Here is a 27,701-nt window from a genome sequence, read left to right as displayed (position 1 = left end):
TATTATTATTCAGGTCACTGCCTGGAATCGGACTCAGAATCTTGGGGTTAGTAGGCCGCACTCTTAACCACTACGCCATATGGTACTCTTAACCGCTACGGGCATATGGCGTAGTGGTTAAGAGCGCTGGCTACTAACCCCAAGATTCCGAGTTCGATTGCGAGCAGTGACCCGAATAATAATAATAATAATAATAATAATAATAATAATAATAATAATAATAATAATAATAATAATAATAACAACAACAACAACGACATCGAAAAATACCTTAGGAATAAGGACCCAAGTTCGAAATTTCCACAAGACACCTGATGAAGGCTGGAGGGTATATCAGCCGAAACGTTGTGTTAGCAACAAACAAGATGAGGACAAATAGTTGTCAAATGTAAATAATGTAAATGGTGTACATAATTCCTCGTCTCTTAAATATAGAAATATAATAATAAATGAACAAATAAATAAATAAAACTTACCTTTAATGAATTGTGTATGGAGCCAATTAGCTTCCCAAATTGATAAAGGAGACTTGGCACCATTGGAACTTTGCTAATGACTACTCCGGGAAGAAATGTCTGAAGTATAACCATGTGTTGCAAGGTTCTACTGGTAGCAATGTTGTTCGTATCTACAACATGAAATGAGCAACCAGTTGTAGTAGTAGTAGTTGTTGTTGTAAACATGTACGACAGGGGGGGGGGGACTAAATAGCTACTACCCTGGTGTGATAATAGTAATAGTGGCGTTGCATTTCAGAAACATTTTGGAACGTAATGTAATTGTGAATGCAAGCAGAATAATTTGCAACATAAGTCTAACGACTGAGACGGCGACGGCATCACTGCCTTCCACCACCAACAACAATAACACCGAACCCCACCACCGCCACTACCATCACCGCAGCCGTCACCACCACCACCACCACCACCACCAGCAACAACAACAATAACGACGACGAAAACAACAATAGAAGTTTGTCGTTATATTACAAACTAGCAGTATCGCCCGGCGTTGCTCGGGTTTGTTTCGACTCTTTAGAATTGGAATTTTTGAAAAGTAAAAAGTTTGCATTATGTAGCTTGTTTTTCTCTTTAAGTGAACATTTTTCTGGTTGAAATACACCGAAAAATGGCGACACAGCTGTCAAAAAATCGTAAAAAATAGGGATTTTTATAGAAAAAAAAGCAGCTTTTTGATGTAAATAATTCTTGATTTTAACATGGTCCGATTTGAATTTTTATCTTCTACAGAAGGAAGAGCAAGCCTTCTTCTATCATACTCTCAATTTTGGTCAACTTGCGCCGCAGGGTCTCGGAGGAGATAGTGTTAGTTGAAGGCTACCAAACCTGCTACACACAGACAACTTCAGCTTTATGTATATAGACTATTTTTTGACACCATTTTCAACTGAGAACTCCTTAAAAAGGCACACTCAAAACTGCTAGAATTTGCATTTTTCAAGCTAGAGAATTCAAACTTGTTCCAATCGATTCAGGAAATTTTTCTACGTATAATGCTCATATTTTGTTTTTCGAAAAACTCAAAAATTGAACGTATTTTCGCCCCATTTTTCCGTTGCATTCGCGCAAACACGCGTAGAATCCAACATGTTGCGTGAACACAACTCAAGGCAATAGTGCATGACATCCAATCACTCGCAGAAAATGCATTGTTTCGGGCCTTTGTTATCGAGATAGAGACTTGAAACCTACTCTGGCCGTAACTACACCACGCCTTCTATAGGTGTATAAATTTTCAGCTCGATTCTAGCACCTCTAGTGCCATTGAATCCTTACCAAAGCCAAAGTGTGCAAGTTTTTTTCTTCTTTTATATAGGTAGAAGACTAGCTGAAGGTGACCCGCACTACGCGCGGGTAAGAGTGTGGTTGTTACTTTCTGTTGCTTCCTTTCAGCATGTAAAAAGCACCATCCGAACGTGACCGATTGCAGCGCCGCCTTGACTGGCTTCTGTGCCGGTGGCACGTAAAAGCACCAACCGATCGTTGCCGCTGCCAGCCCCCCTGGCACCTGTGCCGACGGCACGAAAATAGCACCCACTACACTCACAGAGTGGTTGGCGTTAGGAAGGTCATCCACATGTAGAAACACTGCCAGATCAGACTGGAGCCTGGTGCAGCCTCCTGGCTTCCCAGACCCCGGTCAAACTGTCCAACCCGTGCTAGCACGGAAAACGGACGTTAAACGATGATGATGATGATGATTCTCCCTCTGTGTTTCTCTCTCCTTTCTCTCTCACTTTCCCACTCTCTTACTTTTCTTTTCTCTCGGACTCTCCCTCGCTTTCTCTTACTCTCTATCTTTATCTATCTCTCTCCCATTTATAAACAACTAAAGATCTTGAGTAAGTTGAGAAATAGAATATTTTGAAAGATCAATCATAAATATCAGGCAGTTGCAACGGAAAGGTCTGCTTCAAGGCAGACAGCAAAACGCTAACATTTAAAAGGGACAGACGAACTTGCGAGCTGAATAAAAATAATAAAATATTGGAAACCAAAGTTTGAAGGGATAGAATGTGAGGATAGTAGAGTCACCATGGCTGGCATTTCTTAACGACGGACAGCAACGTATGACAGTTTAACGGCTGGCGTAAAATTTTGAACTTGATGTAAAAGAAAATTCGTAAACACCAAGTTTTGAAGTGATTCTTTCTCACGACAGTAGACTCACCATGGCAAGCATTCAAAACTTCTTTATCATGGACGGCAACACAATTGACGATTAAAAGGCTGGCGCAAATTTTTTAGCTTGATGTAACAGAGAATTCCTAAACACTCGCTCCTTTAAATTTTAATCCCCTTCCAGCCCCATTTAGACACCTTTTCACATTTTGGTTAATATAACCCGATTTCATTCGGTCTACTGGGGCCACATTTTATAAGATGAGGAATTTTGTCCTAGAGGTCACGCCTTTCATTTGAGGAAAAAAATAGTTGTCATGCAAACTTGCCAGCACTTTTAACATAGGTGTGCATATTTTCAGCTGAATCGACCGACTACGTAATGCACCATTATATATATATATATATATATATATATATATAATATATATATATAATATATATATATGTGTGTGTGTGTGTGTGTGTGTGTCACGCATTATATATACAAATGTATACAATGAGATATATATCTGTATAAATAAAATTAGAGATAAAACCACTAATAGGCAAATCAAACTGAAAAACCAAAAACAAAATTTTTTTTAAAATATAATATAGAAAATATAGAAAATATAAAATTGAAAAATTAAAATTATTTAAATTGAAAATTGCCATGGTGAGTCTACTGTCGTGAGAAAGAATCACTTCAAAACTTGGTGTTTACGAATTTTCTTTTACATCAAGTTCAAAATTTTACGCCAGCCGTTAAACTGTCGATACGTTGCTGTCCGTCGTTAAGAAATGCCAGCCATGGTGACTCTACTATCCTCACATTCTATCCCTTCAAACTTTGGTTTCCAATATTTTATTATTTTTATTCAGCTCGCAAGTTCGTCTGTCCCTTTTAAATGTTAGCGTTTTGCTGTCTGCCTTGAAGCAGACCTTTCCGTTGCAACTGCCTGATATTTATGATTGATCTTTCAAAATATTTTATTTCTCAACTTAATCAAGATCTTTTGTTGTTTATAAATGGGAGAGAGATAGATAAAGATAGAGAGTAAGAGAAAGCGAGGGAGAGTCCGAGAGAAAAGAAAATTAAGAGAGTGGGAAAGTGAGAGAGAAAGGAGAGAGAAACACAGAGGGAGAATCATCATCATCATCATCGTTTAACGTCCGTTTTCCGTGCTAGCACGGGTTGGACAGTTTGACCGGGGCCTGGGAAGCCAGGAGGCTGCACCAGGCTGATCTGGCAGTGTTTCTACATGTGGATGACCTTCCTAACGCCAACCACTCTGTGAGTGTAGTGGGTGCTATTTTCGTGCCGCCGGCACAGGTGCCAGGGGGGCTGGCAGCGGCAACGATCGGTTGGTGCTTTTTACGTGCCACCAGCACAGAAGCCAGTCAAGGCGGCGCTGCAATCGGTCACGTTCGGATGGTGCTTTTTACGTGCTGAAAGGAAGCAACAGAAAGTAACAACCACACTCTTACCCGCGCGTAGAGCGGGTCACCTTCAGCTAGTATATGTATAAATTAAATTAGAGATAAAACCACTAATAGGCAAATCAAACAGTGAAAAACCAAAAACAAAAACATAAAAATAAAATATAATATAGAAAATATATAAAATATAAAATTGAAAAATTTAAATTATTTAAATTTAAAATAAAAATTTTTTAATTATTTTTATAATTTGTTAAAAATATATATAACTATGAAAAAGTATTAAAAAGTTTAATATACATAAATACAGATATATACACTTTGTAATATACATTATATATACTATTTATATATAGAACACACACACACACATATAAATGAACGCAAGAAATATCTGATTCATAATATTTGTTCTCATGATTGTGTGTTGTTGGTGGCGATGATAATTCTCTCTATGAATGCAGACAGCGAGATAAAGAACGCCGTTTGACGAACTTATAAAGGGAAACTGAAGGGAATGGAGGAAATAGCGTGAGTGAGGAAGACAGATACGTAAAAGAACGGGAGTGGACTTGTCAAAGTGGGTTTTTGGCCCTAGCAACGACACCTTTTAAGATAGGGATTTCTAAGGTAGCCCACGGGCGTCGTCACCTCATTTTACATGTCCCTGTAAATTTTGGAGTCAATCCGACTGGATGTAGTGGCCTTGAAAGCGATCCAAACGGTCCAAACGCATTTCAGTTTTATATATAGAGACTAGATAATGTTAAATAATTTAAATCTCATTCTTTTGTTTTCTTCTATAATGTTATTAAACATAAAACAAGAAAGCCTAAAATATTAAATAGTACGAAGTAATATTTGAAGATTAAATTTTCAACATTTTCAGGCTTACAGTGAAGAGTACATATCGGAGCGGCCAATAGAAAAGAAAAAAATCTGTAACTTGTGAAACAACTTTAAAGTAGTACCAACACATAACAGATATTTGTACCCCGGGAACTTGTACAGATCCACAAGCCCAAAGCTAGGTCCCAAACATCCATAACTCAGTGCCACAGCTACTGAGACAATAGGCCCAGGCATCTAAGTTGAGGAAATACTGGAAGTGATACAGAGCCAACATTTACGAATGAAACGAAATTCACAAAACTCAATGATTTTAGTTAATAAAGATGAACTCATTAACCAAGGATGAACTCACACATTGTATATAATAGTTGAGGCTCCTTAAGGGTGTCAGCACGGAAACAATTCCTATTTTAAAACTAAACATCAAGGCAGATATACTTTGAATAGTTATTTTCAGATCAGAAAATAAATGGTGAAATACACAATCAGAAATGGATAGTATGATCTCCAAAACTGGCTGTGATTATTGTTCTTCAAGTGCAATACTAGCTTCTGACGAATTCCTATTTCAATTCAAAGTCCTAAAAACTCTGAAGAGTACGGATCAACTTTTATGTAGTTGATATTATGTAAATATTATGTAAATAGAGGAATTCATCTGTAAATATAATATGTGACAATTATTCGGTAGCCATGATAAAACTCCGAGTTTCGGATACCAAGGTGGAAATCCAGCCATCGGAAAAATGCTCTGAAAAATGCATATACATATATATATATGTATATACATGTATATATATGTATATATATATATATATATATATATATATATATATTATATATATATATCACGTGATCACGTGACCGACCAGACCATCAGATGTTGCTACACATCGCTGGTCACAATGCGTTCGCATTGTTTTAGCCTTCGAACGACGCCACCCCGCTGGCTAAGCGAGCAGGCCAATATATCTATATCTATATATATAAAACTGTAGTTGTGTGAGTGTCTGTCCTCTTCGATTTAGATTCCTAACTACTCCCACATTTTGCGGTGCAGTTTAACCAAATTCGGGTATCTTATAGTCGTGATTCATATCGAGCCCGTCTGAGTATTAGCACGCGTCTACGATGAGTCTACGATTTTAAAAATAATTTAACATCATTTTTATTCCATTTTAATGCATAATTTTTCGTCTGTCGATGGCGGCGGAGTTGGCGTCCATGGTCACACCTGCACCTGTTTGCTTCTCCCCCTTCTCCCCTCCCTCGTAAAGCTGTGGGGAAGGGAGTGTAAGGAAATCAACGTCGTAAAGCGTTGTCAAGGAGACCAGTGTTCTTTTAGAACAACGACTCCATGGCTTGAAGACACCAAAACAGAAATGGCTAAGAAAGCCCGAATTGGCATCTATAAGGGAAGTAACTCTCTAAAAATGCTTATATAGTTATTTCCCTTACAAACCCGAGCAACGCCGGGCGATACTGCTAGTATAATATAAAGTATATTAAACGCTTTTATAAACCAACACCGTGTTATACTGCGTTATCAGTGCGCTTTTACATCACTTGTTAAGGTTATTTCTACAGCTGTTCTATAGAAATTATAGCCTGCACTGTCTTTTGTTACGACGTTTCGTATCCGAGACGTCAGATGTAAACAATGAAAGCGAAGATGAAAAAAGGGTAATGGGCATATGAGCCATATCTCGGGAGGTTTTGCTCCTTCATCAGTACATATCTAACCCTTTAATCACCCACGAACATATTGCTTAAACAGCCATTAAATACAGCGGTGTAACGTTATTGAATGTACTAATTTTACATATTAAACACATTCCTGAAAGCTGGTACGTAAATATTAATGACTTAGGTGTTTACCTGTTAAACGCTTTGCAACAGGTTTTTATTAAACTGGAAAACTACAGCAATGGACATTTACGTACATGATGGTGCCACTATCTAAGTTGGTATAGTGGAATTCAGGAAGTGCCGGGGAACAGTAATGTGATAATGAAGCAAGTATGGTTGGTAAATACAATAGAATGCAGTAAGAAGTTCTAAAGATAAAAAAACATGTTTTCTATATTCCAAATGAAGAAACTTTTCCGATCATAAGGCAACCGTTCCTAACTGTCCTTGCCATTATGCTCAAACGGTTCTCTAAAGAATTGGGTGGTATCTTCAATGTTTGTTTCTCTAAGTAGAAGTCTGTTTCAGTTTTTGAAATCATGTGATAATGGGCCCTATTTCCAGGAAGAGCAATTTCTCCGATTTCGCCACAGCTGCCCTACTTCCATCAAATGTAATAAATGCAGTCATAAACATCCATATCCCTCTTCATCTCGTATCTAATGTATGAGATGTAAATAATCTCTTCATCTCGTATCTAATGTAAAATACCTTAAGTTGCCAATGCGTGAGCTTCATCAGTGTCTCATTTCTCTTAGATCGGGAGTTTCTTATCAAGTTACTTCAGTGCATATTGTGTTGATTGCAATGTTCACCGGTCTACATTCTATCGCCAATGACAAGATTTGGACATGTCTCACACAATCTGTCTTCTGTATATCTACCACCGAAGTGTATACACAATAAATAAGAGAACAAAAATACAATATTTGATTTAATAATTAGCCTGATAAATACCTGTCGGTATTTCCTCCAGGGACATTAAGTTGCCATTTATGTTGGTTATTCGTTCTGGTGTTGATACTCCACTTTTGCGAATGTGGTCACTTAAAGAATAGAAGCCGTCTGCCAATACAAAGAAATAAATACTATTTAGAATACAGAAACAAAAGTTTATCTTTCGTTTTGCTGTTCAGTCTTGTATTTGTTACAACAAATAATAAAGTAATCTATAAAACTTTTTCCAAGGCAGGAAAACTTATTTAAACAATTCTTTACTCTGAGATCAGGGAAGAATCTGTACGCCTGGACTTAGTAGACAGAACACAAGCCTTCTTCATAGATAGAACGATGCTTTCTCATATATTATCATCCGCCATTATAAAGTTGTTGATCTTTAGGAAACGTAAGTTCTGTATCAGTAAGGATCTAAGCAATAACGTATCTATTCTTTCTTAAAGCGTTCTGGAAGATTTGAATATAAATATGTTCACCACTGTTGTATTTAATCATCGGAGAACATCTCTTCAATTTAGTCAATGCGTGTTCATAACATGTACAATTCGTTGATGTGAGGGGCCTTTGAGATTCCGAGGTGTTTTGACAGTATTTGCACTTCTTCAGTTAAAGTTAACACGAATTATTGAATCTAAACAAGAATACTGGTTCTTGTTAATAGAAAGTTCTGTATTGATTCAATGTAGATCTCAATCAGGAAGTTGAACTTTGTGAGATTTGAACCCAGAAGGTTCAGGATCAAGACTAAATAATTGTTTGACAAACTACTTTCCTGTCAACACTGTGTGAACAAAAGGAGTTTGTTTGTGGTCACTTGATGAAGTAGACATATCAGCTAAATCGCCTCTGAGTCACATACTGCTGTCTTAAATAAATGTATTACATGATATAATTTAAGATATAGAATCTGCAAAATACAACAGATGGACGTTCAAGATTGCGAAACATTTCATCATAGATTCGTATGATCAGTGCTGACCTGGAGGTAAGTGCCATCGTCGCAAACTTTTCGCTATTTACCATATTAATCTATTACATCGCAGACACATTGTGTGTGTGTGTGTGTGTGTGTGGTGTGTGTGTGTGTGTGTGTGTGTGTGTGTGTGTGTGAGAGCGTGTGTATGTACATATATATTCTTTTACTTGCTTCAGTCGTTGAACGGCAGCCATGCTAAGACACCATCTTGAAGGATTTTAATCGAACAAATCAACAATATTACTTATTTTTTGTCAAAGGCACACACACACACACACATTTACGATGGGCTTCCCCGTAATTTTCATCTACCAAATTCACTCACAAGGTATAGAACGGCTTGGGACTCTTAACACACTTGCTCAAGGTGCCATATTTCGGTACTGAACTTGTAACCAGATGGTTGCAAAGCGAGCTTTTTATTAACCATGGCGCCATGTCCAAGCCTATAGAGATATTTCTAGTCAACTTATTTATTCGTGCGTTAAATGCGTTAATACAAAATTATTTGTTTTTCATGTGGATGCCATGTTTGAATTATTTTAGAACACAGAAGTCAATAATACCAAGAGATTTTACCGAAAAAATTTTCATTCTTCGAAAATTCCGCATTGAAGATTTTCAACAGGTATCCATTTGAGTCGATTTTTTTAACGTAAGGGTTATCATGTTTACTGGTGACATGGACCAAGTAATTGCGATCATCGAAGCTGATGAGTTCGGAAAAATCGATCAGTTCCATTCCATATCGATCTTTAAGCAATTGAGCAATCATATGTTCAGGCAATTCGATTGGTTTGTAGTTGACTAGATTCATAGTGTCACAATCCGTAGAATTTGTCATTCTGAAGAGAAAATAATGCGACCATGAGATAGGGAATAAGAAGCCAGACATAGTCTTAATTGAGAAAGAAAGCAAACTATGCTGGATTATAGATATAGGATGCCCAGCTGACAACAAGGTATACGATAAGGATGAAAGAATAGTCGATAGATATGACAGGTTAGCTTGGGAGGTAAAGAAGTTGTGGTCGATGAAAAAGGTGGTTGTAGTACCAATAATTGTCAGAGCCCTGGGAACAGTGAGTAAAATTCTTGAGAAGTACATAGAACAAATAGGGGCTGCAATAAGGTTGGAGCACTTGCAGCAAACAGCACTGCTTGGAACCGCTCGAATACTCCGGAAAGTGCTCGAAAAATAAGAGGTGTTACCTTAGTTCACTGGTAGTGAACAGCTGACACTGTAGTACATCTCTAGCGTTAGAACCTGTGCAAAGGCAATAAAATAATGATAAAAATGATGATAATGATAAATCCCATGATAAGTGGTACAGGCGAGGGCGCCACCATCATTGGAACTTCCCAATACAAACAGACAGAGAAATTGACTCCAATCGACCAGACATTGTGATCAAAGACTACAATAGAAGAACTTGTTTATTAATAGTCCAACAAGATCAAAATGTCTCAAGAAAAGAATACGAAAAGCTTTCTCACTATAAAGATCTACAAATTGAAATCATAAGAATGTGGAAGCATAGTACTACGATAATACCAGTAATAATTGGTACGTTGGGAATGATAAAGAAGGGAACTGAGAAGTATATTAAGCAACTCCCATGTAACTCCAATCTCCGTGAACTACAAAAGATAACTTTGATGGGTACAGCCCATATACTACGGAAAGCACACTCCATCTAAAATGGAATAAATGTGGCGATAAGTTTAGCATGCCTAGCAAAACAAAAGTGCTTTTGCTACTCTTGGCCTGGTACTTAGGTGGCTGAAGTAAAGTTATAATGAAAGGAAACCATAGATGATTATGATGATGATGATGATGATGATAATAGCAAAAATTTTGCTATTTAGTTCATGCATAAAACCCATATGTGGAAACGGCTGAAGAAAGGAACACTAAAAAGAGACCGAGAGCACTATACTGGCAGAGCAAGACCAAGCTTGGGCCACGAACTGGAGGGACGACCTTAGGAATGAGCAAGTGTCTCCGCTGCGTCACATGTGTAATAGAGTAGATGAAACCATTGCCCATATCACGAACGAATACCCTAGCCTTGCCCAAAACCACTACAAGTTGTGGCGAAAGTGCTACATTACAAACTGTGCGAAAAGTGGGGACTAGAGAGAGGCAAAACGTGGTATGAGCACAAACCGCAGAGAGTGACGGAGTCGGAGACTAGCAAAATCCTCTGGGATTTCCTAGTCCACACAGATCAAGTGCTTCAGCATAACGGACCTAATAGTGGTCAACAAAATGCACCACATGTGCTATATAGTTGATGTTGCGTGTAAATTTTACCCCGGTGTCACTTTGATGGCATGCACCGCTCTCTCACTCAACAACAACAACAACAACGACGACGACGACAACAACGATAACAACAACAACAACAACAACAATAATGATAATAAAAGCAGTGGCTCATGGCTTTTGATCTTAACTAATTGGAAGTGTTATCATGTACATTGTTTTATCCCGGTATAAAAGATGAGCTACAACAAACATGCTGCTCAATACCACAGATTGCTTGTCAGTTGTTTGACCATAACCAGTTTAGCATGTCCCTTAATGACTGATAATAATGATAATAATAATAATGATAATGATGATGATAATAATAATAATAATAATAATAATAATAATAATAATAATAATAATAATAATAATAATAATAGTAATAATAGTAATAATAATGATGATGATGATTTCTTTATTAACCACAAAGGGTTTACAAAAAAAACGCATTATGGATAACAGAGGACAAATACAATGTGAGGTTACATGAAAGGTTACAAAATTGCTGGGGGGAAGAACTTCCCTCTCCACCCTCACTTTTCTTTTCAAGAGAAATTTGAAAAAGTTGATGAGAGCTTGGCCGAAGGGGAAAGTGTCTGCCTTCAGCCATTTCAGTCTCACCCTCCACATAACCTCTTTTGCTAGGGCTACCAGGCAAAGAAAAACAGCCTGCCTTTCCCGGCCAAAGGAAGGCAGCGGAACTATCTACACAATGGTTTCAGAATATAGCCGGATTCATTCTACACACGACAGCAAGTGTTCGACATAAACACACACGTCAGAAATACTCGGGCATTGGACAAGAGTGTGCAGAACGGTTTCGTCGTTCTGCGCGCATCTCGGGCAAGCCCGGCTGACTGCAGTTCCTTGCCTGTAGAATTTATCTCGGACAGTCTGTGCCCCCGATAGCACTGCCAGGCCAAGGATTTCTGAAAATTATCCATAGGCCCCGGCCGGAAGTACTCCAGAACAGGCCAGTCAACTCGTTCTTGTCGAGTCTCCCTGAGAACGTCGTCGCACTTACCTGTCACTAACTCTCATATTGGAATTTCCACCGACTGCATTGTCCGACTGACAGAGGAGTGTGGGCAACTGACGACACTCTAGGCGCGAGGCACCCTGCCTTGGTCTACGATTGATCTACTCAAATCTATTCAAGGCAAAGTTCGACAAAACTCAGTCTGGCAGCAAATATAGAATTTGCAGATGAGAGTATTAATCATCGATCTCAGCAGAATTAGAACTCAAAACGTAGTGGCAGTCGAAATACCTATTTCTTTACTACCCACAAGGGGCTAAACACAGAGAGGACAAACAAGGACAGACAAACGGATTGAGTCGATTATATCGACCCCAGTGAGTAACTGGTACTTATTTAATCGACCCCGAAAGGATGAAAGGCAAAGTCGACCTCGGCGGAATTTGAACTCAGAACGTAACGGCAGACGAAATACCTATTTCTTTACTACCTACAAGAGGCTAAACACAGAGAAGACAAACAAGGACAGACAAACGGATTAAGTCGATTATATCGACCCCAGTGCGTAACTGGTACTTATTTAATCGACCCCGAAAGGATGAAAGGCAAAGTCGACCTCGGCGGAATTTGAACTCTGAACGTAGCGGCAGACGAAATACCGCTAAGCATTTTACCCGGCGTGCTAACGATTCTGCCAGCTTGCTGCTTTAACAACAACAGCAATAATAATAATGATGAAGATGATGATGATGATGATGATGATGATGATGATGATGATCCTTTTGTTATTGGCCACAAAGACCGTGAAAACATTTAGCGCAATCCAAAGACAAAGGACAGTGGGGATTTACAGAGAATATATAAATAATAAAAGCAATGACAATTATCAAAAATCTTATAACAAATTTCCCCAACAGAGGGAGTTCCATCCAGAGGTAACGAAGGAACTTCATAAGGGTTCCTTGCAGGTGTTCGCTGGTGATTTTTCGTGTAAGAGCGACTAGTATAATGGCGACCTTTTCCGTTTACTGTTTCTACATCGTTATGTAGGTGATCCTTAAGTGTTGCCAGTGTACAAACTGTTCTGATGTATAGTGAACTGAGTTCTTTTCAGTTCTTTGTGGTTTAATGTGACGAGATTCAGAGAAAAGTTTGCAATAATGAACGGTGAATCAAATGTATTTTTCGTACTCTATTATTGCTGTATTTTCCTTTTAAGCCAATTGTGATATTCATCTGAAGCGCGGTATGTAATTTCTAGTATTTCAGTCTTGTGTGTGTGTGATATATCTATGTTACTATGTTTCATGGCTGGGTATATTTGAGGTTCTATGCAGGTACTGGTAAGAAGAGACGGGATTTGCTAGGTGACACTTTATTTGTGTATTCATTTATCTGTTTGTTATTTCTACTTCAAAAATACAAAAAAAAATGTTAAAAATAAATAAATATCAATGGTAGAAGTAAAATGGATATGTGATATTTAGCAGGCGTTACAAAGCGTAAATAAATAGTAAATGTAAATAATCTAGATAAAAGCAACTGCGTGGCTCAGCTGAAGCTAAACCATAAGACCAACTACAAGATGGCTACCTAGAAAGTGATGTAGACGAATAGGCGTCAAACACAGAATTAATTTCTGCTTGGGCTTTTGAAAGAAGGGAATGGAGGTTTAAAACACAATGCATAGTTTCTTGTCGCACAATAATGTAAAACTGTATGCCGTCAGGAAGGAACAATCTGTTTACTAGCGAGTAAGCGTTTAACTACACACACACACACACACACACACACACACACACACACACCACGCGCACATTCTGTTTTTGAAATATTAACAGAATAGGCGCAGGAGTGGCTGTGTGGTAAGTAGCTTGTTTACCAACCACATGGTTCCGGGTTCAGTCCCACTGCGTGGCACATTGGGCAAGTGTCTTCTACTATAGCCTCGAGCCGACCAAAGCCCTGTGAGTGGATTTGGTAGACGGAAGCCCGTCATATATATGTATATTTATATATATATGTGTGTGTGTGCGTGTATGTTTGTGTGTCTGTGTTTGTCTCCCTAGCATTGCTTGACAACCGATGCTGGTGTGTTTATGTCCCCGTCACTTAGCGGTTCGGCAAAAGAGACCGATAGAATAAGTACTGGGCTTACAAAGAATAAGTCCCGGGGTCGAGCTGCTCGATTAAAGGCGGTGCTCCAGCATGACCGCAGTCAAAATGACTGAAACAAGTAAAAAAATAATAAAAAATAAAAAAAAGAGAAAAAGAGAATACTTTTAAAAAATAAAGTATAGTCTGGGTTGCACAGCGAATTAACACCGCCCAAGTAGCGAGAAAGTGTCTATAGACATGGTGAACGACAGACAGATTATTACCAATTTCGGATCTTTAAATTATTAAAAATTTTCAGCTGATTTTTGAAAAATTTCTATACCGATGTAGTTTTGCATGTTGACGACACATATGAAGAAGAAGAAGAAGAAGAAGAAGAAGAAGAAGAAGAAGAAGAAGAAGAAGAAGAAGAAGAAGAAGAAGAAGAAGAAGAAGAAGAAGAAGAAGAAGAAGAAGAAGAAGAAGAAGAAGAAGAAACAAAAGCTATAAAACAAATGAAATCCATACTAAAACTAGAACAGCAACGGACCTTGATAAAACGATGACAAGAAAAGCCCCTTCGTGGCAAATACTAGGCTAAAATAAACGCAAAAGAAATAGACAGAGAAAAATCCCAGTAATGGTTGAGAAGCTCAAAGCAGAGACTGAAAGATTTTTAATTGCAGCACAAGACCAAAGCCTCCCCACCAGAAATTACCAAAAACATATAATGAAAAGAAACATATCAAGTAACTGCAGAATATGTGGAGATGGACAACAAATGATATTATCTCTGGCTGCCCAGTCCTGGTTAAGAAGGAATATATTCACACACAGGACAAAGTTGGGACCTACATACACTGGAAGCTATGCCAACACTATGGATTAACAACAGAAAAAAGCTGGTATAAGCACACGCCAGAAAAGGTAACAGAAAACGAGAAAGCAACCATACTCTGGGATATGCCAATACATACAGATATAGAAATTAAGGCCAATAGGCCAGATATAGTTGTCAGAGATCACGAAGAAAAAAAAAGCTTTCTTATTGATGTATCAATACCAGCAGATGACAACGTTTCTCTAAAAGAAATGGAGAAACTTTCAATATACAAAGACCTGTAACTCGAATGTGGAATTTAAAAACAGAAACAATTCCTATCATAGTGAGTGCATTAGGTATGATAAAAAATATTCAGATAAATACATAACAAAAACACCAGGACTTACAAATATATACAATATACAGAAAATTGCACTCCTGGGCACTTCACATATCCTACGCAAAACACTTTCAATACAGTAACTATAAGAGCATCACAAGCAAACCACAGTACATACCCAAGGCACACAGAGCTGCGCTCGCTAGTGAAGTGAAAGTACATTATAAAAATAAAACTACTGAATAATAATAATAATAATAATAATAATAATAATATAATAATAATAATAATAATAATAATAATAACAATAATGTTACAGGCATTTAAAATTATGTAATTTTCGCCAGCTGGAAGCCACCATTACAGATATGTCAGAAGTCCATCTATATACACCCCTTTTTGTCAAGTAAAAATAAGAAAAAGGTAAATAAATAAAATATCACCGAACAATTTCATTGTCTCCCTTCTTATCAGCAACTACAGAGGACATCAATTATAACCAACTATCACACTTAGCAACATAGACATACCACACACACGCAGAAGATAAAAATATCATAAGAACTACAACGGCAAAAAATTCTCTCATGGACTAACATATTGTATTTACTTCAATTCGTCAGATTTGCGCTGAACTTCGTAAATATCAAACAAAAGTTATGATAAATATGAACTATTTCTTGTGTCCATTTATTTTCTGAAATTATCAACAATGTAACTCTCAGCTTCTTGCAGCCTTCTCAACTTGCCATGCGTAGCTTTTCTTTGAGATCTAAAACTTAAGTTTCTTTGGGATCTAAAACTGTGTCCATAGACTTGTAGACAAATCTACCTCGATGCAATTGTTAATGATTTGTGCAATGGTTGTTTTAACAACAACCAAATCGTTTGGAGCAAATATCGCATTTTCTGGAAACATACATGACTGTGCTAGTTGTGTTAAACGTTGGGAAAAATTTAATTTATTTCATCATCATCATCATCATCATCAACATCAGCAACAACAAAAATCGATCGGCTGTAGGTGGCAAAGAAGTTGGTATCTTAGGGGAGCCAGAGCAAGGGTCCTCTTCAAGTTTCACTAAGTTATTATTCAATGGCCTGAGAAAGCTCTTGCGTGAGGCAATATGTTCAGCCATTTCCCTTGCAAAATCAGCTGAAACCAGAATTTCAGTCACAAACTCCAACAAGAACAGGTGCTGTGTCCAAGCTTTCCATTGAAAAGTCTTGACATCTACTGAGGCTTTCAAACGCTTGAAAGTTGAGGCAGAAGCGCCTAAGAGTGAAAACGAAAGTGAGTCACTTTCTCCAAAATGGCAGAAAACAGGTAGTATGGAATGTGACGACAGTGACGGTGATCATGATATTGTAGATGATTCGGAAGAAGAGACTGAGTGCTCCATCTACAAGATATTCTGGAGCAGATACAGAAGAAGAAAGAACGAAGTTGGTTACCGCGTAGCCCCGGTGATGATTATGTTTGCCCTAAGCGTATTTTGAGAGTTCAAATATTTACTTTGTTTCCCGATAGTTTCATTTTGAAGGAAACCACTTTCACTTTCATGCGATCTTTTGACAGGAAGAATCACTGAAATGTTTTATTGTCAACTATTGAAGCCTATGCTAATTAAATGCTTTTCATGATGTTGAGTTAAATGTACCAGAAAGCACTGAAGTGACTTTGTTAAGGACACAACTACGCACAAACCTATATTAAACTATATGTATATATATATTTCAAATAAATGATACATAAATTAAGCAATGTTTCTTTACTAGCCACACAGGGCTGCACACAGACAGGACAGATTACAAAGTAGAGCTTTTCTTTTTGGGGGAGAAAAAAAAAGGTGGGTTAGGTTTTCCATCAAAAGGGACCGTAAAAAGGAAAGAAGAAGAAAAAAAGATCACTAGGGATCATGTATCACAGTGTCATGGTGTAAAGTGTAAAGGGGGAAGTAGATAAGGTTTATCTGTGGGAAGAAAAGCCCACGGAAAAGACCACGGTAACCTCGGTCAATGATGTTACATGTTAACACATTTGTTTGCAAGTAGGTAACCCTCTGTTTTAAATTTTCCGGGTTCATAGGATTATGCTCAAGGTGGCTTCGTCATTCATACGTTCCATCCTTGCTACATTCACCCATCTTTTTTTGAAACATTCGCTAGACAAAACTTGCCTCTCTACTCTCACTTTCCTTTTCAAGTGATACTTGAAGAAGTTGATAAGAGATTGACCAGAGAAGAAAGTGTTTGTCTCCAATCCTTTCAGAATGTATCTGGTGGACGCTTCTGAAAGGATTAGAGACAAACACTTTCCTCTCTGGTCAATCTCTCATCAACTTCTTCAAGTTCAAAAAAGTTTACATTTTAGTAGTAGGGTTGTTTTAACTGACCTGATTCACCATGTTTTCCTAAAAGACTCAGTTAAAACTACCCTACTACTAAAATGTAAACTTTTTGAACTCATAATATTCTGTGTATATATATACAAATACAATACCAATATTCCACTGAACTTTTTAATAATTCTTTCTGGAAACTGTCTTTAACATTTTCTTCAAAATGTATATATATTTTGTAATCTTTTGTGCCCAATATTTTAATGAACTTGTTAAACTTTTTTTATATATTCCCAAGATTTTCCTTTGTAAACTGTTCTTAACATGTTCTTATTATCAAAGAATGTATATGTATATTGTAATATTTTGTGATAACCAGTACCTAACACAACCAAGCTTTTACATGTTACTTTTGACAATCTTTTTCTAAAAAAGTGAAACCGGTAAAGTAAATAAACATCTTTTAAAATTGCATTTTCAAACCTTCTTTCATATATAATTCCACTCGTGCGGTACCTTACAACTGCACTTTGTTATGTATATATATATATATATCTTCGTTTTATCTTATTTACTGATTGAACTTTCAAATTGTTAATTTGCAAATATGATACTAATGTATTTTCATACAGAACTACACTTTATCAAAAAATGAATGTTTGAAAAGGGTATATTCTAAATATAACTCAAAGAGGAGAAAAAAGGAAGGCAAAAAGAAGGAAGAGGAAAAGAAAAAAGGAAAAAGAAGGGTGAAGAGAGAAAGAAAACAAATTGACTTTCAGTGATGACCAAACCGCACCTATTTTTTTTGGAGGTTACCATCCTTAAACCCATTCCAATACAATGGTAAAGGACTAGATAAATAAATAAATAAATGGTGAATAGGAAGGTAGATATCCCTTCTCTCTCTCTTCCCCTCTACGTATCTGTCTGTCTGTCTGTCTGTCTGTCTGTCTGTCTGTCTGTCTGTCTGTCTATCTATCTATCTATCTATCTATCTATCTATCTATCTATCTATCTATCTATCTATCTATCTATGACAGACAAAAACAGACGGGGATGCAAATGCCTCAGAGACCTGCTCAGACGATTCCAACTGTCTGACAGGTACCGACTCGACTACCCAAATGCACCAGCGTGGACGTGGAGCAACCGCAGTGGGTCATTGAGATCGTATCTAGATAGGATACTGTGTAGGACAGTAGACAAGGATAACTTAGGATGTCCACAATTCCACACTGTCAGCTACACGGATCACAAATTCGTGACGTGTACGCTAGACTTAGATAAGGCACATAGGCAGGGTCCCGGTTACTGGAAACTAAACGCATCTTTCCCGCCCAGACAGGTTTTCAGAGACAGAATCAGCACGTTAGTAAAGAGGGCTTTGACGGGATCCATCGTCAACAGCAAATGGTGGTTCGCCCTCAAGAGAGCCGTAAAAGCGGAAGCAATTAGATATAGCAAGGCACTAGGCGTAGATAGAAACAGAGTAGAGGGTGAGTTAGTTAAGAAGTTAGAAGAGGCAATAAGAAGCGGCATCGCATCAGACGTTTTGGCGGCGAGGTTGGCCCTCGACCAACACTTCAACGCCAAACACGAAGAGTGTGCTGTTAGGACTAGGATGCGTGTTGGAGCCGCGAGAGAAGCCCGGGTGGTGGAGGCGCAGCAGGGTAACAAAGCCACCATTCTGTCTCTGGTAGACGAACAAGGCGCGAATTGCTCGAGCCCAGCAAGATGTGCGAGGTATTTCAGTGGCATTTTGCCCGACTGTACGGGACGAGTGGCGAGCGTAAACGCAGGGTGGACTTCAGTGCCTACCTGCACAGCCTGCCACGATTCTCGGCAAGAGAGGCAGAGTGCTGCGAAGGTGCCATCACGACGGCGGAAGTGAGGGATGTGATGGCAGGATGCTCGAGGGACAAATCGCCGGGTCTGGATGGTCTGCCCTACGAGTTTTACAATTGTATGCAAGACTTGTTTGGAGACATCTTGGCAACGGTGTATTGCAGCTGGCAGCAAAACGGGAGCATACCCGGTTTTGTGAGTCGAGGAGCCGTAACGCTGCTGAAGAAAGATCCAAACAAGGAGGACATTATAAGTAACTTTAGGCCCATCACTCTGCTCAATGCAGGCTTGAAAATTTTGGCCAAGGTGTTAGCTAAGAAGTTGGCGCTTGTCATCGAGAAACTGGTCGACAAGGCACAAACGTGCGCCGTGCCGGGCCGGAGTATCCATGACAACCTCCATCTGGTGCGCTACATCATAGACAAGGTAGTTAAGGAACCTGGCATGGGTGGAGCCCTGATCAATTTGGATCAATCAAAAGCTTTCGATAGGGTAGACCATCGCTACTTGGAGGCAGTCCTCAGAGCGGCTGGTTTCGGTCCCGTTTTCCGCGGCTGGATAGCTCCTTTGTACAGAATTATCCTTTTGGTAATTCACGTAAATGGACATCTATCGAGACCTTTCGACATTGCACGTTCGGTCTGTCAGGGATGCCCCCTCTCGTCGCTTCTATACGTATTGACTCCCGAGCCACTACTGCGGAAGCTGGCGACTCTGAGGGGCATCCCGCAAGAACTGGGATGCGGGACGAGCGTGTCTGCATACGCGGACGACGTCACAGTCATAGTGTCAAGCCACAAGCACATCGAGCTGGTCGGCGAGACACTGAAAGACTACGAAGCGGTGACAGGAGCGAAAATCAACCGGGAAAAGTCAGTGGGTTTGCGGCTCGGCACCTGGAAAAGCAAGCCCATGCCGTCCACCAGAGCATCCGTCGTGGGACGCTGGACAAACGGCCCGGTCGAGTTGCTCGGGGTTTGGTTCGGTCCGGACCTCCAAATGGAGAACTGGAACGAGATAACGAGTAAGGTGGTCACTCTCTCCCGGCAATGGGCCGAGAGGAAACTGTCCGTAAAAGGTCGGGAAGAGGTGGCGAACACGTACATCGCGTCCGTCATCTACTACCGCCTGACCGTCGTACCTTGTCCCGACCCTACCATCACCAAATTAGAACGCATTCTCTTCCGCTTCTTGTGGAAAGGATGCGTCCCGATGGTCAGGCGATCCATTTGCTGTCAACGCCCGTTAAAAGGAGGGCTGGGCACGCCGTGGTTGATGATGCGCAGACACGCGCTGAGACTGCGACACCTCCCGCTCTACGTAGACGACGGTGAACAGGTGTGGTCGCCGTTTGTGAGGCACACTTTCCCGCAGCTCGTCTCCATGGCCGAACTACAGTCGTGGATCAAAAAGAGGCTGAAGAAGGGCGAATGGCACCGCAAGTGTCGCGTTGCTCTCAAGCAACTATGCCGTCCCGGGTCGACCTTGAGTGACTTCAACACAACTAAAGCATTCTATAGGGGATTAGTGACGGGGAGGTACGACGACGATCTCGGGGCGAACCTGAGCGTCGACGAGGAATACCTGACCTGCCTGTTTAAGACGACTTTCGGGCCGGGACCTATGGACAACTTCCAGAGATCCCTGGCCTGGCAGTGCTACCGAGAAGCGCTACCCGTTCGGGATAAGCTCTACAGACATGGCTCGAAAAACACGGGGCCGACCTGCCCGAGATGCGGTCAGAGCGACGAAACCGTTCTGCACGCACTCGTGCAGTGTCCAACCACTTCCGACCTGTGGGCTTATGTCGAACGACTGCTGTCACGTGTAAGACGAGTCGGTTTATCAGCCGACTCTATTGTCAATATCGTCACGCCTCCTTCCTTCAAACGGGAACGAAGAGCTATTTTCATCATACTTGTGGCCATGGCGAAAGAATGTATCTGGTGGACGCGTCTGAAAGGATTAGAGACAAACACTTTCCTCTCTGGTCAATCTCTCATCAACTTCTTCAAGTATCACTTGAAAAGGAAAATGAGAGTAGAGAGGCAAGTTTTGTCAAGCGAATGTTTAAAAAAAAGATGGGTGAATGTAGCAAGGCTGGCACGTATGAATGACGAAGTCACCTTGAGTATGATCCTATGAACCCGGAAAATTTAAAACAGCAAGTTACTTACTTGCAAATAAATGTGCTAACATGTGACATTATTGACTGAGGTTACCGTGGTCTTTTCCGCAGGCTTTTTTTCCACAGATAAACCTCACCTGTTTCCCCCTTTACACTTTATATCATGACATTTATGTGATACACGATCCCTATTGATCGATTTTTTTCTTTTCGTTTTTTTTTTTTGCTTTCCTCTTTCCCTTTCCTTTTTCTTTCCTTTTTACGATACCTTTTGATCGAAAACCTACCCCACTTTTTTTTCTCCCCCAAAAGAAAAGCTCTACCTTGTAATTTGTCCCGTTTGTGTGCTGCCCTGTGTGGCTAATAAAGAAACATATCTATGAGCCTATTTACCTACCTATATTTCCATCTAACCATCTCCATTGTCATAGAACTTCACCCCAAAAAACAATAACAGTATTCTCTTCTATACAATCCTCCCCTACCCCCCAAAAACATCTGTTTCATATAAATAAACAAACTGTTTGTACATTCACATAATTTCATTTGACAAGTTCTAGAAAGGAACGAAAGCGCTAATAAAAGGATTTTTTCCCAAATTCTGACGACTTTTTTTCTCAATATTCAATTTCTCTACATCACACCTAACACACACATATATATACATACACATACATATGCATATATTAGAGAAGGAAGAGTTAATTCTTACACATACATACATACATACATACATACATACATACATACATACATACATACATACATACACACACACGTATATTTATATACATGAATAATTATGCATACATATATATAAGAATTCACATACAAAAAAGACGAAGACAGGTGCTGTAGACAACAAACAGATCTATTAGTTTAACGCTCGGGAAGTGAAAAAGTCTTTAATGTTTTGAGCCTACGCTCTTCCGCAAAAAGGAAAACAGAAAGAAACAAGGAGAGAAAATAAAGAATGTGTTGTGGCTAGCGATCTATGATAGCGAATGCCGGACAGAGGGGTTACACAGGAGATCTAGGAAGAAGGGGAGATAATACAAACATACATACATACATACATACATACATACATACATACACACACACACACACACAAACACACACACACACACCACACACACACACACACATACATATGTGAAGTCGCATGGCCCAGCGGTTAGAGCGTCGAGCTTACGATCGTGAGGTTGTGAGCTCGAATTCCGGACCGGGCTGCGTGTTGTGTTCTTGAGCAAGACACTTTATTTCACGTTGCTCCAGTTCACTCAGCTGTAAAAATGAATTGCGACGTCACTGGTGCCAAGCTGTATCGACCTTTGCCTTTTCCTTGCATAACACTGGTGGCGTAGAGAGGGGAGGCCGATATGCATGGGCGACTGCTGGTCTTCCATAAACAACCTTGCCCGGAATTGTGCCTTGGAGGCTAACTTTCTAGGTGTAATCCCATGGTCTGTGTCGTGACCGAAGGGGTTCTCAGATATATACACATAAGAAGAGTGTATAATTGTGAATAAATCGTAATTATAACGGAGAGGGTTATAAAAAAAACCCTTACACGTCTAGAAATACCAGTCAAAACCGCTATAAAGCTATTATAACCACTCATATTATATCTCTTCACAATAATAGTTGTTGTTGGCAGGCGACACGACATAAAATTCAGAATTTAAATAAAAATAAAAGGTTAGTCCTCCATTGCAATTTCGAAGTTAGGAACCAAAAAGGTTCCATTATTCTCGCCGGGAGAACATTTCTGTACATAGAAATTAACGCAGAAAACATACCTTGGGGTTTAACATGTGTCCCGACTGGCAAGAAAAATGTATCAACCTCTATCTACACATTCTAACTCTGAATTCAAACGCCATGTACAGCGTTTATAAGAAGAGATCAGTAAAACAAGCCACACCCCAAAACCGTGAAGTATCAGAGAAGAATTAAATAATAAAAGAGGAATGTAAAAATACATTACGAAGGATATATCGTAAACAATTCAAGATTGTTTACGAATATGTTAGTGGCGAGAACATATTTCAAAAATTTTTTTTTTGATAAACGAAGAGTGAATAATTGCGAATAAATCACAATTATGACGGAGAGGGTTGTAAAAATCCTTACATGTCTAGAAACAGCAGTCAAAACTGCTATAAAGCCACTATAAACACTCATATCTCCTCACAATAAAAGCTGTCGACGGGTGACATGGCATAACATTCAAAATCTAAATAAAAATAAAAAATTAGTCCTCTATTGCAATATCCTGCGTAATGTAGTTTTACATTTATTATTTAATTTTTATTATTTAATCCTTTATTGTTTAATTTATCACGTCATATCCAGTTTTACGCCGTGGCTCGTTTTACGCGTGGCTCGTTTTACTGGTCTCTTATAAACACTGTGCATGACGTTTGAATTCAGAATCTGAATGTGTAGATAGAGATTGATACATTTTTCTCAGTACGTAACTTGTACTTATTTAATCAACCCAAAAGGATGAAAAGTAACGTCGACCTCGGCGGAATTTGAACTCAGATCGTAGCCGCAGAAATACCTATTTCTTTACTACCCACAAGGGGCTAAACACAGAGAGGACAAACAAGGACAGCCAAACGGATTAAGTCAATTATATCGACCCCAGTGCGTAATTGGTACTTATTTAATCGACCCCGAAAGTCGACCTCGGCGGAATTTGAACTCAGAACGTAACGGCAGACAAAATACCGCTAAGCATTTCGCTGGGCGTGCTAACGATTCTGCCAGCACTCTAATAGTAGTCCGTCCAAGGTAATTCGGGGGAAACCCCACGCATGAAAGTCTCGGATTATTCTCACGTCTCCAAGGCACTGGGCATGTTCTTTTCTATTTTCTCTTCTCTTATTTTGAAAAGCATATTCAAAGTAGGCTCATTCAGCCTCACTTGTCTTCCCTCTCTCACTCACCTTCCGACATGCACCTTCCTTTCCAAATGATGAGAGCTTCACCTCAAGAAAGTGCCTGTCTTCAAGCTTTTCGGATGGGCCCATCACACAGCCTCACTAAGTACAGAAAGATTTACCACTTCCTTCTCTACCAAAGAATGGTGGTGCGTCGATCTTCACAACACTCTCGGCAGAAAACCGAAACAACAACTGCTCGACACAAACTCATATGTCGCTAATGCACAAATACTGAAAGATTGCGTGCAGGACAGTTTCGTGGAGCTTTTAGGTGTTTTCACTCAATAAGCACTCACAACGCCCGGTCTGGGAATCGAAAACGCGATCCTACGACCGCGAGTCCGCTGTCCTAACCACTGGGCCATTGCGCCTCACACACACATGTATATATACATATACATATATGTATATATATATATATATATATTATATATATATATACATATATGTATATGTATATGTATATATACATGTGTATATATTATATATATATATATATATATATATATATATATATATATATATATATGTATATATATGTATACATACATACATACATATATATATAATATATATATATAATATATATATATATATATATATATATATATACACATACATACATACATGTGTTACATCAAGCAAGAATACTCACACACACGCACGCACAAATGGATTCGCATTCAAGTATATTTGGGCACTTGTTAGAAGCCTTGATTTTGGCATATAGAACTGGACTTACTTGATGAAAGTAAGTATTCGCTTGATGATGGAAGATCAGATGGTATGTACTACTCCGACTCTGAGAAACCCACAAACTGAATGAGAGATTGTTTACACCGTAGAAAAACCGCAATAGTAAACGTGTAAGTGAAAAAGATTAATCTCTTGACATTTCCTAAGTTTACTACGTGTAGACGGTTAACTCGCGCTGTTAATTCCGTTTCAGCAGCAGCCAAGGTTGGTAGTGATAAACGTCTAAACGTACACAGATTATTACTATATTTTACTGTTTCCCCACCCCTCTTACTCTCAAGCATGTAATTAAAAAGAAGTTTGTGGTAGGCAATAAGTGGGGACCAGCAAGGGTTGTTACTCTTTACAAAAGACGTGCATACTTCACCGTTTACCAAATTCCATTCACAAGTCAGTGCCCGATTCGAGGCTACGAAAGAAGAAATTTGTCCTATGCACAGTAGGATCGAAACTAGAACAACGTAGTTGCGAAGCCATTTGTTTTAACTACATAAATATGCATTTTTAATTATATATATATATATATATTATTGGATCTTTTCCTTTTGAACGGCAGACAATTTCTAGTTAACTAAACACTTTAAAACTTCGTATACTGGTAGAATGCGTCAAAATAAAAAAAATTTTTTCACTTGGCTTTCTTGAGAAAATTGTAATTTGTTTGTTTAACCAATCCTATGCTCTCTTTTGAGCTAAAATCATTTGCTGCGTCTAAAACTGAGACAACATCCTGTAACTAACCCTAAAACTCCCCTCTAACCCTAACCCTAACCCTAAATTTTTTTTTCTTAATTGTTAAATTAATTTAATTGTTACGCATGTAAAAAAACTAAAGCAATGGAATTAAATTAATTTAACAGTTAAGAAAAAAAATTTAGGGTTAGGGGGGAGGTTTAGGGTTAGTTACAGGATGTTATCTCAGTTTTAGACACAGCAAATGATTTTAGTTGAATGGAGGTAATTGATTGGTTAAAATTACCGAAATGCTCGGATGATTTTCAGATGAAATATCTTACAAACTACAGAATTTTCTCAATAAAACCAAGAGAAAATGATGTTTTATAAACACATTCTACCAGTATACGAAGTTTAAAAGTGTTTAGTTAACTAGAAATTGTGTTGACATCTGCCGTTCAAAAGGAAAAGATCCATATTATTTTATAATTATATACATAATTATAACAAGGGTTCAGCTTAATGCATCACCACGCACTGCTAGAAATAGACGTTAAAGTCTTTTTACTACCTTACAATCTCCGAGAATAGCACACTTATTGTGGGTAAGTAAAAGAAAGATAATGAATTGAACTTCGTTAACCAAGTTCGATTCATTATCTTTCTTTTACTTGCCCACAATAAGTGTGTTATTCTCGGAGATTTTAAGGTAGTAAAAAAGACTTTAACGTCTATTTCTAGCAGCGCGTGGTGATGCATTAAGCTGACCCCTTGTTATAATTATGTATATAATTATAAAATAATTTGTAAAATTTGCCTAAAAGGTTTTTATTTTCCGCACTGGCTATCAGGTAAAATCGTTATTGATTTTACTCTTTATTATTACTAAAATATGCTTGGTAGAGCACCAGGCTTTTATGACCGAATCTTAACAGAGTTATCTGGGTTCATGTCTCCCTAGGGGTGAAACAATTATTTTTAGGCGCAGGAGCGGCTGTGTGGTAAGTAGCTTGCTTACCAGCCACATGGTCCCGGGTTCAGTCCCACTTCTACTATAGCCCCGGGCCAATCAAAGGCTTGTGAGTGGATTTGGTAGATGGAAATGGAAAGAAGCCCGTCATATATATGTATGTATTTGTGTGTCTGTGTTTGTACCCCCAACATCGCTTGATAACCGATGCTGGTGTGCTTACCCGTAACTTAACGGTTCGGCAAAAGTGACCAATAGAATAAGTACAAGGCTTAAAAAGAATAAGTCCTGGGTCAGTTTGCTCGACTAAAGGCGGTGCTCCTGCATGTCCGCAGTCAAATGACTGAAACAAGTAAAAGATTAAAAGAATGTATATATGAATTGGACCAAATTCTTTTCACATATGGTGCACTTTGAGAAATAGTAGTAGTAGTGGTGGTAGTAGTAGTGGTGGTGGTAGTAGTAGTAGTAGTAGTAGTAGTAGTAGTAGTAGCAGCAGCAGCAGCATTATTATCCGGTATAAATAATGCTGCTGCTGCTACAACTACTACTACTACTTAAAGTGCACCATATGTGAAAAGAATTTGGTCCAATTCATATTCGTTTCAGTCATTTGACTGCAGCCATGCAGGAGCACCGCCTTGAACCCCTCCAGTCCCTGAAAAAGAAGCTGTTGAGTTACTCCACACTCTTCATCAACAAGAATGCGACCTGACGTTCACGTGGTGCCCCCTAGTCATCGCATGATCATAGGGAATGATGAGAAAACGAAAGAGGGATCAAAAGGGGATAGATTGGCATTATGCAGCAGCAAAGGCGGCTATCAAACTATCGATAAGAAGCCCTCGAATGAAAGAGGAGAAAAGCCCAATTGCATCAAGAAATGACAGTTGACTTGACAAGAACAAGTAATGCTTAGTAGATTGCGAAGCGACCA

The 27,701-nt window shown here is 38.9% G+C and overlaps 1 protein-coding gene across 4 annotated transcripts in view; it reads right to left on the bottom strand.

Annotated features, from left to right (window-relative positions):
* LOC115232374 (hydroxylysine kinase-like) overlaps positions 1 to 25,501 on the bottom strand; it is a 36,339-nt gene extending 10,838 nt beyond the window's left edge. The window contains exons 1-4 of one of the 4 annotated variants that reach the window (XM_029802226.2): positions 25,106 to 25,501; positions 9,118 to 9,383; positions 7,563 to 7,670; positions 477 to 628 (exon numbers count right to left, since the gene is read on the bottom strand). In XM_029802226.2, coding sequence (XP_029658086.1) covers positions 477 to 628; positions 7,563 to 7,670; positions 9,118 to 9,382 — 525 coding nt within the window. In that variant the 5' untranslated portion in view covers position 9,383; positions 25,106 to 25,501. Of the gene's footprint in view, positions 1 to 476; positions 629 to 7,562; positions 7,671 to 9,117; positions 9,384 to 23,211; positions 23,360 to 23,545; positions 23,673 to 25,105 lie in introns of those variants that run through there. The other 3 variants (XM_036499487.1, XM_036499485.1, XM_029802225.2) reach the window with 3 other exon arrangements.
* Positions 25,502 to 27,701: the final 2,200 nt, after the last annotated feature.

The sequence above is a fragment of the Octopus sinensis genome, linkage group LG2 (genome assembly GCF_006345805.1).
Source record: "Octopus sinensis linkage group LG2, ASM634580v1, whole genome shotgun sequence".
NCBI classification, from domain to species: Eukaryota; Metazoa; Mollusca; class Cephalopoda; order Octopoda; family Octopodidae; genus Octopus; species Octopus sinensis.
Note: the sequence above shows the minus strand (reverse complement) of the source record. Positions and strands in the feature narration are given on the sequence as shown.